The 13,579-nt window shown below is 34.6% G+C and overlaps 1 protein-coding gene across 17 annotated transcripts in view; it reads right to left on the reverse strand.

The window, feature by feature from the left end:
- Window positions 1–13,579, reverse strand: part of NARS2 (asparaginyl-tRNA synthetase 2, mitochondrial) — a 149,205-nt gene that overhangs the window by 89,643 nt on the left and 45,983 nt on the right. For 16 of the 17 annotated variants that reach the window (XR_010121365.1, XR_010121368.1, XR_010121366.1 and 13 more), the window contains one exon: window positions 9,368–9,462. The exons of the other annotated variant lie outside the window; for it this stretch is intronic. Coding sequence is in view for 10 of the 16 variants with exons in the window: in XM_055283085.2 (XP_055139060.1) it covers window positions 9,368–9,462 (95 nt within the window). In the remaining 6 variants the exon portion in view is untranslated. The remainder of the gene's footprint in view (window positions 1–9,367; window positions 9,463–13,579) is intronic. 17 annotated transcript variants of the gene reach the window in all.

A 13,579-nucleotide genomic window follows, 5' to 3' on the forward strand; every position in this document is an offset into this window, starting at 1 on the left:
AAACAGGGTAAGAGCATCCTGAGTATGAATGTTTCGTGGCTTCTGAGCTCATTATCTGAATTGATTAAATAATCGAAGGGAGTCAATTTAGAACTGCATGTACCAATCACAAACTAACCAATTAACCAAACAGGAATGAAATCAGCCCAAAGCCCAAGTTGATTCCCCCAAAATGAAAATAGCTAAGTTTTTTCCTGATTATAAAAGTAATGAACACTGATTTTTCAAATCTGAAAAAATAAATTTGAGGAAGAAAATAAAAATTAGCAGAAATAGCCATTTTTACAAGCTGAATATTGTCATATATTCTTCCACTCTTTTTCTATGAATATATGTATACAGTTAAAAAACCAGAATCATACTCTACCTGTTTCATAACCACTTCTTAAAAAACAGCATGATGTAAAGACTTATGATCAATCTTAATAGCTGTACAGTAATCCATTATATGAACAAATCAGAAATAATTTAACCCTCAACATACTGCCAGGACTCAGTATACCCAATTTTAGTTTTTGAGTTTCTTATTTTTTTTTTTTTTTTTGAGACGGAGTTTCACTCTTGTCGCCCATGCTGGAGTGCAATGGCGCGATCTCAGCTCACTGCAACCTCCGCCTCCTGGGTTCAAGCAATTCTCCTGCCTCAGCTTCCTGAGTAGCTGGGACTACAGGCGCATGCCACCACGCCTGGCTAATTTTTTTAGTAGAGACAGGGTTTCACCATGTTAGCCAGGATGGTCTCGATCTCCTGACCTTGTGATCCGCCTGCCTCGGCCTCCCAAAGTGCTGGGATTACAGGTGTGAGCCACCACGCCCAGCTAGTTTTTGAGTTTCTTGGTCAAACAGTTATATTTATAAAAATAGCTAATATTTTTGAAATATTTTAAATATTTATAAAAAATTAATAATTCACGACTCATATACTCTTAAAGGTTGTATTAGTTTCCTAAGGCTGCCATGAGAATTTGCTATATTCTGTTGGCTTAAAATAACAGAAATGTATTCTCTCAGCTGTGAAGCTACAAATCTGAAATCGAAGTGCCAGCAAGGTTGTGCTTCCTCTGAAGGTTCTAGGGAAGAATCCTTCCTTGCTTCTTCCTAGTTTCTGGTGGCTCTCAGCAATCCTAGGCATCATCACTCAAATCTCCGCTTTTGGCTTCACAGAATGCTCTATCTTAGCATTCTTCCCCGTGTGTGTGTCTCCTACATCTCTATATCCAAATCTCTCTCTCCCTTCTCTTATAAAAATACCAGTCACTGGATTTAGGGCACACCCTAATCCAGTATGATTTCATCTTAGCTTGATTACATCTGCAAAGACCCTGTTTCTAAAAAAGGTTGCAATCACAGGTTAGGGCTTGTCTTTTTTCGGGACACGGTTCAAGCAACTGTGGAGGTTTATCCATAAAAACAGAAATTTATATTAAACTTTAACAACAGAATAAAGCCCACTGAATCCTTTCATAAATCTAAGCTATATATGGGGGTTTGGTGTTATTTTTCCTGTATCTTAAAACATTTTGCCATTTCATCATCTTAGTAATTATTCCTCATTACTAATTGTTCTAATTATGTTAAATAAGAGTAAAATAGGCCTGGCACAGTCGCTCATGCCTGTAATCCCAACACTTTGGGAGGCCGAGGTGGGTGGATCACCTGAGATCAGGAGTTCAAGAACAGCCTGGCCAACATGATGAAACCCCGTCTCTGCTAAAAATACAAAAACAACACAGGTGGTGGTGGGCACCTGTAATCCCAGCTACTCGAGAGGTTGAGGCAGGAAAATCGCTTGAACCCGAGAGGCAGGGGTTGCAGTGAGCCGAGGTCAGTGCCACTGCACTCCAGCCTGGGTGACAGAGCAAGACTCCATCTCAAAAAAAAAAAAAAAAAAAAAAAAAAAAAGTAATAGAAGAATGATGGGTGCTAAGAGGAAAATGTAACAGTAAGATAAATTGTCAACATTATATCAATTTCAGTTTTCTTATTCTCTCCCTCTTTTTTTTTTTAAGAGGTGGGGTTTCATTCTGTTGCCCAGGCTAGAGTGTAGCGTTGTGATCACAGCTCACTGCAGTCTGCAACACCTGGGCTCCAGCAATCTTCTTGCCTTACTCTCTAAGTAGCTAGGACTACAGGCACATGCCACCATGCTTGGTTTGTGGTTTTTGTTTGTTTGTTTGTAGAGACTAGGTCCCACTATGTTGCCTAGGATGGTCTTGAACTCCTGGCTTCAAGTGATCCTCCTACCTCAGCCTCTCAAAGTGTTGAGACTGAAGGCTTAAGCCACTGCGCCAGGCCTGTGTCATCTTTCAAGAAGGTATAAGAAAAGCCCGGATAGATGGTTGTAGCCTTTTTGTAGTTTTTGCAGATCACAGTTCAGAATTCAGATCTTTATTTTTCACTCACACTAACAAAGAGAATTAAAATGATAAACGTATTTCATAGTTATTAGACAAATCAGAACATGAATGCAAAGAGGCAGCAACAATCTCCTCCCCTTTTTGTTGCCCAGGCTGGAGTGCAGTGGCTTAATCATAGCTTACTGCAGCCTCAATCTCCTGGGCTTAAGCGCCCTCCTGCCTTAGCATCCCAAGTAGTTTGGAATACTGGTATGTGCCACTACATCCAGCTAATTTTTTTTTTTTTTTTTTTGGTAGAGATAGGGTTTCGTGTGTTGCCCAAGCTGGCCTCAAACTTCTGGACTCAAGTGATCCTTCCACCTCAGCCTCCCAAAGCACTGGGATTATAGGCATGAGCCACTGCGCCTGGTTGACAATCTACTCTCTAATGATAACGGTAAAATTGGTTGTGTAAGTGAACTCTCAGACAAAGAGCTTTCAGATAATGATATCTAAGTGAATTTTCTCAAACATAAGAACTGTTAAGTGAAAAATACATTACAAGACAAAAAACAAATTCAGTATTTTCATCCAATGAGTGATTCCACAATAAGGATTTCATTATGTAATAATTTACAAGAACTTGGACCATCCCATTTTCTAAAAGGATATGTGGCAATATTCCTTCATCATTTATGATATTTGTACGCCAAAATTTACTTAATAAGGTTAATAAGTGAACAAATGCTGAAGCAAGTATTTTATAAAGGTGTTTAGGAAAAAAAAAGATGATGCAGAAATAGAAGAATTCATTAATTTGATCATTCTAATTGGTGTACAATCTAAAAATAAAAATGTTTTGCAATTATGGGGCAAAAAAGATGGCCACTCTTCCTTCAACAAAATTGTAAGGGGACAAAATATTCATAAGCATTTTTTTTATAATGTAAGTATAAGTTTCAGAAGTAATAATAAGTTAGAGCCTATTAAAGATGTATTTAAAAATCTGGAATCAGTATTCAAAGGATAGCATATATTCCAGGTTCATGCATGGCAGTATGCAGCAGTTTGCTGCATTCAATAGGCTATGTCCATCTGGAGTACTTTCAAAACCCAGAAAAGTGAAAATGAAAATCTGAGTTTGCCAACATCAAGGATGTGAGAAGAAAATCCACAAAACGGGGAAAAAATATTTGCAAATCATATATTTAATAAATGACTTGTATGCAGAATATATAAAGAACTCTCAAAACTCAATAAAAAGACAATCCAATTTTAAAAATAACTCAAGGATTTACACAGACATTTCTCCAAATAAAATACACACAAATGGCCAACAGGCACATGGAAAGATGCTCCATACCTGTTCACGTGCTCATTGAGTTTAATGATGAAAACCCATCAATAGCAGTCAGGGGAATGAAAGTCAAAACCATCATGAGATACTACTTTACATCTGCTAGAACAGCTACAATAAAAAAGACAATAATAAACATTTGCAAGGATGTGGAGAAACTGGAATGCTTTTGCTATTGCTGGTGGGACTGTAAAATGGTCCAGCCTCTGTGGAAAACAGACTAGCAATTCCTCACACAGTTAAACATAGTTACTGCATGACCCATTAATTTCGCTCCTAGGTATCTACCAAAGAGAAATGACAACATGTCCACACAAAAACTTCTACCCAAATGTTCACAGCAACATTACTTACAAGAGCCAAAAGTAGAAACAACCCAAATGCTCATTATCTGATAAATGAAGCAAAATATTATATACCTATGTAATGGAATGCTATTTGGGAATAAAAAGGAATGAAGTACTGATACATGATGCGAGTTGGATGAACTTTGAAAACATCTGCTAAATGAAACAAACCAGTCACAAAATACAATTTACTGTGTGATTCTATCTACATATGATAAATATTCCAGAATAGGTAAATTCATAGAGAGAGAACTTAGATTAATTAGTGGTTGCCCAGGGGTGGGGGCAAAGAAGAGGACAGGGAGTGAATGCTAATGGGAAAAATTTGTCTTTTGGGAGTGGTAAAAAAAAAACCTTAAAATTATAAATATTGGAAAGTATTCTAAAATTGTGTCAGTGATACTTGAATATCTGCAAAATATGCTAAAACCCACTGAACTGCACACTTCAAATTGGTGAATTTTACGGCATATACGTTCTCTCTCAATATAACAATTTAATTTTTTTGACTTGCTATGTTTAAATTCTTCTGAAAATTTCTAATAAAGTTGATCTTCACTGTCCCTTTATTTATACTTCTGTGTACTAACTACAAGATGGCTTTAAAATATTTTTTAAAAATAAGGCCCATTAGCCCCAGATGATAAATGATGATGACTAATTTTCTTGGTATACTGAGGTTTAACAAATCTTGAATGGACAGTTAGATTATTAGTAATTTTTCATTATTATAAATAAAAGTTGCTTTCAACATTTTTGTTTAGGCTTCTCTGCAGAGTTGTCAGATCATTTCCTTAAGAAAAATTTCTAGAAATGAAATTCTGGGTAAAAAGGTATTCCTCTAGAAAAACTGTACTAATTTATTCCAACAACATTCAAGAGAAAAGCATCAGTTTTAACCTAAAATATGCTTTATTTCATGGCTTAGCATTAAAATGCCCAAGAAGGAAAAAAATCCCTGTAATAATAATAAACATTCTTTCTTTTTAGGCTGAGCCTTTCTCCAATTCTGACTTTAACTGATGAGAAATGGAATACTTCATTATGTGACATTTCTTAATTGCAGGTTTTACAATTTACATCTCTCTTGGAATAAACTTACCACTTATAAATTATATTCATAAGCAAAATGCAATGAAAACTCACTTAGCTTTCTCTAGTTAAAAAAAAAAAATCTCTGTCTACTGAAAGGCTTTAAAGCAATCATCTCTCAGTAACAGCAAACATATCCAGTGACCCAATTTTGGCTTCTAAATACCATCTTCTAATAAAAGGAACCAGGGCTCTTCGGAGAAATAACTAATTTTTAGGACTAGGGAAGGGAAAATAAAAAATAAGCCTGGGAAATCTGCCAAAACTTGGAAACAACCAAAAGATGTCTTTCAACAGGTGAATTGATAAATTGTGTTACATCCAGGCAACAGAATATTATTCAGCACTACAACAAATGAGCTATCCAGCCATGAAAAGTCCTGGAGGAACTTTAAATTCATATTACTAAGCAAAAGAAGCCAATCTAAAAGGGCTCTATGGTGTATGATTCCAACTACGTGACATTCTGGAAAAGGCAAGACTATGGAGATGGTAAAACGGTCAATGGTTACCAGTGGTTAGGAAGGAAGGATGGCTAGGCAGAGCATAGAAAAGTTCTAGGGCAGCAAAAACTATTCTGTGTGTTACTATAATGGTGAGCATATGTCATCTGTCCAAAAGCACAGAATGCAGACAACCAGGAGTGAATGCTCATAAAAGCTATGGACTTTGGAGGAATAATAATATGTCAGTGTAAGTTTACTGACTATAAAAAAATAATAAAAACAAATAAAGGTGGTGAACAAATGTCAAACAAACAAAGCTGAGGCATCTTGCAGTAGCAGAGAATAAGGAAGTAGTCAAAGTACAGGGGCATGTCAAAGGGACGTAAGAATCAATCTGAATGAGTTCCCAACAACAAAAACTAAAACAGTTTTAAGCATCAAAGTAAATAACACAGCACTGAATTATAGCCCAAACTATGAAATACACAAGTCCATTAAGATATAAATGATTACACAAATAAAAAATAAAGAAGGATAAAGAAACAACAAATTTTCACATAGAATTCCAAACATTCTCCCTCCTGCGGGTGGTTCTTAACTCCATCACCCTCTTCCCAAACCCCCATCCCCAGTGAGGGGAGACTAGACTTAGTGACTCACTTCCAGAAACTACAGAAAGAAAAGGGAAAAAACAGTGTATTTTCCGTAAAGAAAATTGGCAAACACTACCTTATCCAAGTCATGAAGGTTAACATCATCATATGGATATCACATATCCACTGATACAATGTGACAGGACAAGTCTTTGCCTCTGTGGTATTCTTTCAAAATACCCAAATAACCCTAGTCTAATCACGAGAAAAATGCCAGACACACCCAGATTAGAGTATATTCCACAGGTCGTAAAAAAGAAAAATTGAGAAACTGTCACAGAATAGAAGAGACTGGGGAAACATGACAACTAAGTTTTATGTGGTACCCTGAATTGGATCCTGGAAAAAAAAAAAAGGATATTAATGGAAAAGCTGGTGAAATCCAAATAAAGTCTAGAGCTTCATTAATAGTAATGTGATAACATTTAATTCTTGGTTTTGACAAATGTATCATGGTCATGGAAGATGTTTACAATGGGGGAAACTGGATACGGAGTATACAAAACTATGCACTATCTTTTCAACTTTCTATATATTAAAAATTATTCCAATATAGAATATTTACTTTAAAAAAAAGCTTTAAAATGGAACCATAAACCCACTAAACCAACAGAGATATCCTTTTGGAAAATGTTAACTGTCTAAATTTAACTACCATTTTCTCCATTTTAAAAGTCTGTTAATTCTCTGGTTTCTCTTCAGATTGCATAAATCTTTTGCCTTTTATAAAGTCTGTTAAATTGAATTCAAGAAAAAACAAAGCTGAGGGAAAAAGGACTAACAATTTCTTATTGGAGAATAAATCATGCTTTAATCAAAAACATTATGTTCTGCATATTAATAGTCCTAGAACTGTGCATATTAAACTAGGAACATTTGAATGACAGTAGTAGAAATACTTCATGGCACACTAAAAAAATACAAAACCTAATATTCTACCAATTTAATCTTCCGTCAAGTTTCACAGAACACTGTGTTCTGTGGCTCACTGTGCTTTACTGGGAAAGAGGCATATTTAATACACTAGTGGTATTATAATAGAGAAACAAACATTTGCTAAGTTTATATATTTCACATATGGCACTTCTGAGGGAGGAGACACCTTGCCTCTAACTTTATAAATAATAGAAATAAATACTAAAAGGCTGTTAAGAAAGGTTATCCAAACCTTGAATATAAGGCCAAAAGCTGTAGCCTTAAAAAGGTGATGTCCTTTCAAGGTATTAAATAATAAGGGGACAAAGGCCCATTCAACGGTTACTTAATTACTTAGGGAAAGGGAAATGTACTTGTTTCATTAGTCTATTTAATATTGAATTAAATAACCCATATTAAGTGAAGTTACATGCTAATTTACAGATCTTTCCCAGTAGAGTTGCAAATAACTCTACCAGGTAGAAGAGATAATCCCAAAGGTTAGGGTGTGTTGGTCCTGTAGGACATTAACCAGTTTGTAACTGACCTAGCACTCTTATTCCAATTATTAAAATGTCTATAAATACAGAGGTCCTCAGATGCTCTTTGAAACAGTTTTCTATTTTACTTGTTTCCTCTGTAATATAATCAATTGAATGAAATCTTTGATACATATTCATTTTGTATTTGAATGAGTCATGTTTTTAATTTTTTAAAATTATAATTCCGTAGGCATAAGAACATTCCATGACATGCTTGACATGGCCTTTCCTACATCCAGATCTGCAAATCCTATAATCTCAGTGTTATTATGACACTTTTTCTGCATAGTATTCTGCTAATATTGCCAATCATTTGGTTATTGGAACTATCAAATAACATATTTTTGTTTCAAAGATAAATCAGAAACGAACATGTTACTTTCAAGACTATCTTTATTCCACCACTGACTTTCCATTCTTCTAGCAAAGTACAAAAGTAAACATGCAAATTATTCTATTACATTTTCTTTGAGTTTTCTCATCTGTGCATTTTTAAAACAATGGAAAACACCAAAAGATTCCCTTCCTTTCAAGTGAGCTATTTCCAGAAAAGATTTTTTTAAGTCCTAATCCCTATAATGAGAAAAAATTTAAAGAAAAAGATACATAAAGAAAACTCAGTACTCGATGAGTCTGCATTAACAAATTACCCCCAGAGGCCAGGCTCAGTGGCTCATGCTTGTAATCCCAGTGCTTTGGGAGGCTGAGGCAGAAGAATCACTTGAGTCAAGAGTTTGAGATCAGCCTAGGACACATGGTGAGACCCCACCTCTACAAAAAATTTTAAAAATTAGCTAGGTGTGCTGGCACATGCCTTGAGTTCCAGTTACTGGGGAGGCCTAAGGCAGGAAGATCACTTGAGCCTAGAGTTTGAGATCAGCCTTGGTACATAGCAAGACCCCATCTCTACAAAAAATTAGCCAGGTTTGGTGGTATATGCCTGTAGTCCCAGCTACTCAGAAGGCTGAGGCAGGAGAACCAATTGAGCCCAGGAGTTTGAGGCTACTGTGAGCTATGATTGTGCAACTATACTCCAGCCTGGGCAATAAGCGAGATCCCACCTCTAAAAAAAATAAAAATAAATGAGAATTACCCACAGAATTACAGCATATAAGATTTAGATAGGATTTTAAAGATCTTCTTTCTCAATCCTGTTTTAAAGAAAAGTTAGGCCCCAAGGAATACAGTGACTTTCCAGAGGTCTGACAGCTGCTAAAATTCATTTGATCTGACTTAGAATGTAATTTGTTGTACACCTCTCAAAATGTATGTATGAGTTAATTTTATTTACACCAATTACTGAAAAAAAAAAATTATTCCATGTGTTTCAAATACTACTCTCTTTAAAATGAAATGGACTAATACCTGGTTCAGGTATAAACGATAAATTGCCTTTACTTCCATAAATATGATTAATTAAAATAAATTCTGATTACATGTTTGGGATTCAAGCAAGAAAGATTAGTAAAAAGAAAAAAATGACAACTTTGTATTTTCAGTGTTACATTTTTCACTGAAAACAAAAGTCTGTACTACAAGTAAGAAGCTTAAATATTTTGGAAAATTCAAGTGAACTAATGATTAAGACTAATTTCAACTTTTAGGTTTGAGCATGGGAAGGGAAGCACTCTCAACCAAACCATAATACATCAAAGCAAAAGAGAAAGGAAAATTTCATACCCCGACATCACTTCTAGATGAAGTTGTCCTGACACAGTTAAGAAAGCAGGAACATTGAAGAAATTCTCCTCAGATAGCTTTAGTTTGCCTGAAGGCTGCAAATCAAAAACACAAGCCACAAAAAACTATTAAATGTTTTGCTTTGCTTTTCACATTCATATACATGTCACACCTAAAAATCACAATGCAATTAAATCAATGTGAAGGCAGGCTGCTCTCAGGAAAATAAAGGTAGTTACATATCTAAGACAAAACACCAGCTTGGAAAGTGCTAATAAAGGCAAGGAAGTTTGTTCCATATTTTCAAAACATACAATAACCAAAGGACAAAGTACCTTTGTCACAAAATATACTTCCCCCTACAAAGTGATTCTGATTAAGGGGCAATCTAAGGTGAGAAATTATGAATTAATTTTTAATGTGAAGAATTACATAATCTCAAAAGGTTGACTTATGATTGAGACTTAATTATCTCAAGAGAATAGCCTCTGGAACATGCGAGGTCATATTTATTATTAAAATATTAATAGTAATGCTTTTAACACAGATTTTTATAAACACATTATGAACTCTCAAAAACATTATTTCATTTAACTGTCACCATAACTAGGTAGCAGGAAAAGCATGACTCTATCTTTAAAAGATACACTGAGCAACAAAATCTTTATGAACTTACAATATAGAAAGGGTGATTATTCCATCTGAAATGAGTAGGAAACAAGCCATTCAACATTTGTTAAGAGTTAAGCTAAAACAAACTACCTGGAGGCCAAACACAATTTAAACAGTATAATAAAGAAAGCTTCTGAATCAAGTTATGAGTATCATATCCTCTTCTGGGGAAGAAAGTTACACTTGTTTTTGTTGATTTAAACACAGAGTCTCATTATGTTGCCCAGGCTGGTCTTGATCTTCTGGGATCAAGAAATCCTCCCACTTTAGCCTCCCAAAGTGCTGGGATTTATAGGCATGAGTCCCTGAGCCCAGCTTCTTGTATTTTAAACTGTGCACTTATTTGAAAATGTTTTAGTGTAAAAGTGTAGTCATTGTAAAAGCAATAAAGCCAATTTAAAATATGTAATGGAGAATGTAAGACTCTTTTAACAGGCTTAGTACCAAATATTAAATTATGGCAACACACGAAATACAGTTATCTTATTTAATTTCACTGGTTGTTCTAAAAATATTGCATATCATGTGTCGCTATCTGTGGATAAATAAAAAATGCACTGTAAAAATTATCAGTTGAATCTTTATTTTTATAATAACCGCCTCTTTTTTTTCAAACTTTGATACTAGTCAGAGATCGATGAATGCTTTTTCTATAAAAAAGTCCAACTTTAAATCTCATTATCAATGAAAGGGTATTGTTTCCAAAGACATTTAGTACTCAAGACTAAATGCTTGATCTGATATATGTTAAGATTTTAAAATAAAAGATTCGTTCTCTGATATTTCTTCATTATTTACTAAATAAATGCTTTCCCAAATAAGGTCCAACAAATTTATGACTACCATACTTTCTCCTTTCCTTCACCACTTTAGTCTATAATTTGTACTAATTTAACTTCACTTCAGATGGTTTCTCTCATTTCTTGTATTTATATAAAAAAAAAGTCTAGTCTTTATAATAAGATTTTATTTATTTATTTTTGAGACAGAGTCTCATGCTGTCGCCCAGGCTGGAGTGCAGTGGCGTGATCTTGACTCACTGCAACCTCCACCTCCCAGGTTCAAGTGATTCTCCTGCCTCGGCCTGCCAGTAGCTGGGATTACAGGTGTTGGCCAACAGGACCTGCTAATTTTTATATTTTTAGTAGAGATGGGGTTTCACCATGTTGGCCAGGATGGTCTCCTGACCTCAAGTGATCTGCCGGCCTAAGCCTCCCAAAGTGCTGAGATTACAGGCATGAGCCACCGTGCCCGGCCTATGACTAGATTTTAGACTTTCATTTATCAGCACTTGTACAGAATGGATTCTGATTTTTCTTACATTTCTTTAATCCAACTTATTTAAAACATACTACTACTTCATTATGCTTTCCAATGTCATGTTAGCGTTTACATAACAAATTCATACTACCTTACTATAAATTACTTTCATTTCTTTTATATTACAATTAAAGTATTATACTGATTTTTTAAACTTCCCTTTGTATTATCACCTATATATTTTATCTCAGAATATTAAAGAGGGTATATAAAATATTGGTTGTAAAAAGTAATTATAAAAAGTGATATCAGCAAATATGGCAGGTTAGGTAGCTCCAAAGGACTGTCCTGCCACAGAAAAATAAAAGAAAAAAATGAGCAAACTGTCAGAATCAATTGTGGGAACTCTTGAAGAGAGTTAAAGGTTTATAGCAATCAAGCAAATGCTGAGCCAAGAAAAAGGCAAATTAAAAATGGCAGACTCCACCCAACAGCAGCAGAGTATGTTTTTTTAAGTGCACAGGGACCATTCTCCAGAGTAGACCATATAGTAAGCCATAAAACAGTCTCAATAAATCTTAAAAAACTAAAATCACGCAAGGTATCTTCTTTGATGACTATGGAATGAAACTAGAAATGTACAATAAGGGGTTGCGGTTACTAGGGAAAAAAGTTTGGTGGTTCCTTAAAAAGTTAAAATTGAGTTACTAAATGGCACAGTAATTCCATTCCTAGGTATATACCAAAAAGAATTAAAATGAGGTATATAAACAAACACTTGTACACAACTGTTCAAAATAGCACTATTCACAACAGCCAAAAGGTAAAACCACCATCAATGGGAAAATGTATAAACAAAATATGATATATACATAGAATGGAATATCATTCAGCCATAAGGAATGTATATATACCTATATATTAAAATTAAATGTTTTAGCATGTACTTATATATGTTAAAACACAGACGAACAATGAAAACATGCTAAGTGAAAAAAGACAGACTTAAAAGGCTATGTATGATTACATTTATATGAAATATACATAATAGGTAAATCCAGAGAGACAGATGGATGAAACTCATGGTTTGTGTGGAGGGGAAAATGGGATGTTAACTACTAAATGGGCACAGGGTTTTCTTCTGGGGTGGTAAAAATGTTTGGAACTTAACGGAGGTGGTAGTTGTAAAATACTCTGAATGTAGTAAATGCCACTGAAATGTACCTTTTAAAATGGTTAATTTTATGACATAAATTTCACCTCAATTCTTGAAAGTAATTATTGAATCTTAGCAGGTTCAAAAACTACCAACCTAGGATTGCAAATTTAAGATTTAGGATTGTAATCTTAAATTTGTAATCTTACGTACTTATGGTAGTGATAAAGAAACAATACAATATATGAATTAAACACCCAACTTTGTGACTTTATCAGTGGGGAAGGATTTCTTTAACAAAAGCTCCAAATTGCCAACGATAAAAGGGAAAACTGATGAACTTATATATGTTAAAATTAAGCATTTATATTTAATAAAAGAAGATATAGGCAAAGTTAACAGACAAATGACAGATTATGAATAAAATATTTGCAACATCTAAAACTGCCAAGTGATTAATGGACAGAATATATAAGGACCTCCTGCCAAGAAAACAAAAAAAAGAGAAAATAATCTGCTCCCCAAATGAGAAAGAAGATATACAGAAATGAAGACTCAAATGGCTAATGCGAAAATAATTTAAATGAAAGCTGCTGAAACTTTAAATTACTCTGAGCCTTGAATAAAATGTGATTGATTGTAAGACCTAGGTCATACAGGCAAGTCACTGCAACTTTTGTTTCTTCCTATTATAGATTAACCTTCTTTCTTATTTTTCTTGCCCTGTAAAACGTTGTGAAAGATTAAATGGTGCCCCTTACCTCTTAGTTACTAATTCTTTGTTATAGATTAACATCCTTCCTTTTTCATGTACCCAGCTTAGACCAGATGGCAAAAGGTCCCATGGCTACCAAATTGATAAAGATGCAATTTTAAATATATCTTTCCTGAAAAAGAATAAGCTGTAACCAATCAAACTGCTGTAACTCATAAATCAGCATTGTATTAAAAATGTGGTAATACTCCTAAACTTCTTTGCTTCTACTTATATAAGTGAAGCCTCAGCTTCTCCACTTCGCAGCACTGACCCAATTACTCTGGAGTCTTGTTTTTTTCTGGGTGGCCAGTCTCAAATTTTGCACTTGAACAAACGCTTTTAAAATTGGATTCTGGGCCTCTTGATT

The sequence above is a fragment of the Symphalangus syndactylus genome, chromosome 6 (genome assembly GCF_028878055.3).
Source record: "Symphalangus syndactylus isolate Jambi chromosome 6, NHGRI_mSymSyn1-v2.1_pri, whole genome shotgun sequence".
Lineage (NCBI taxonomy): Eukaryota > Metazoa > Chordata > Mammalia > Primates > Hylobatidae > Symphalangus > Symphalangus syndactylus.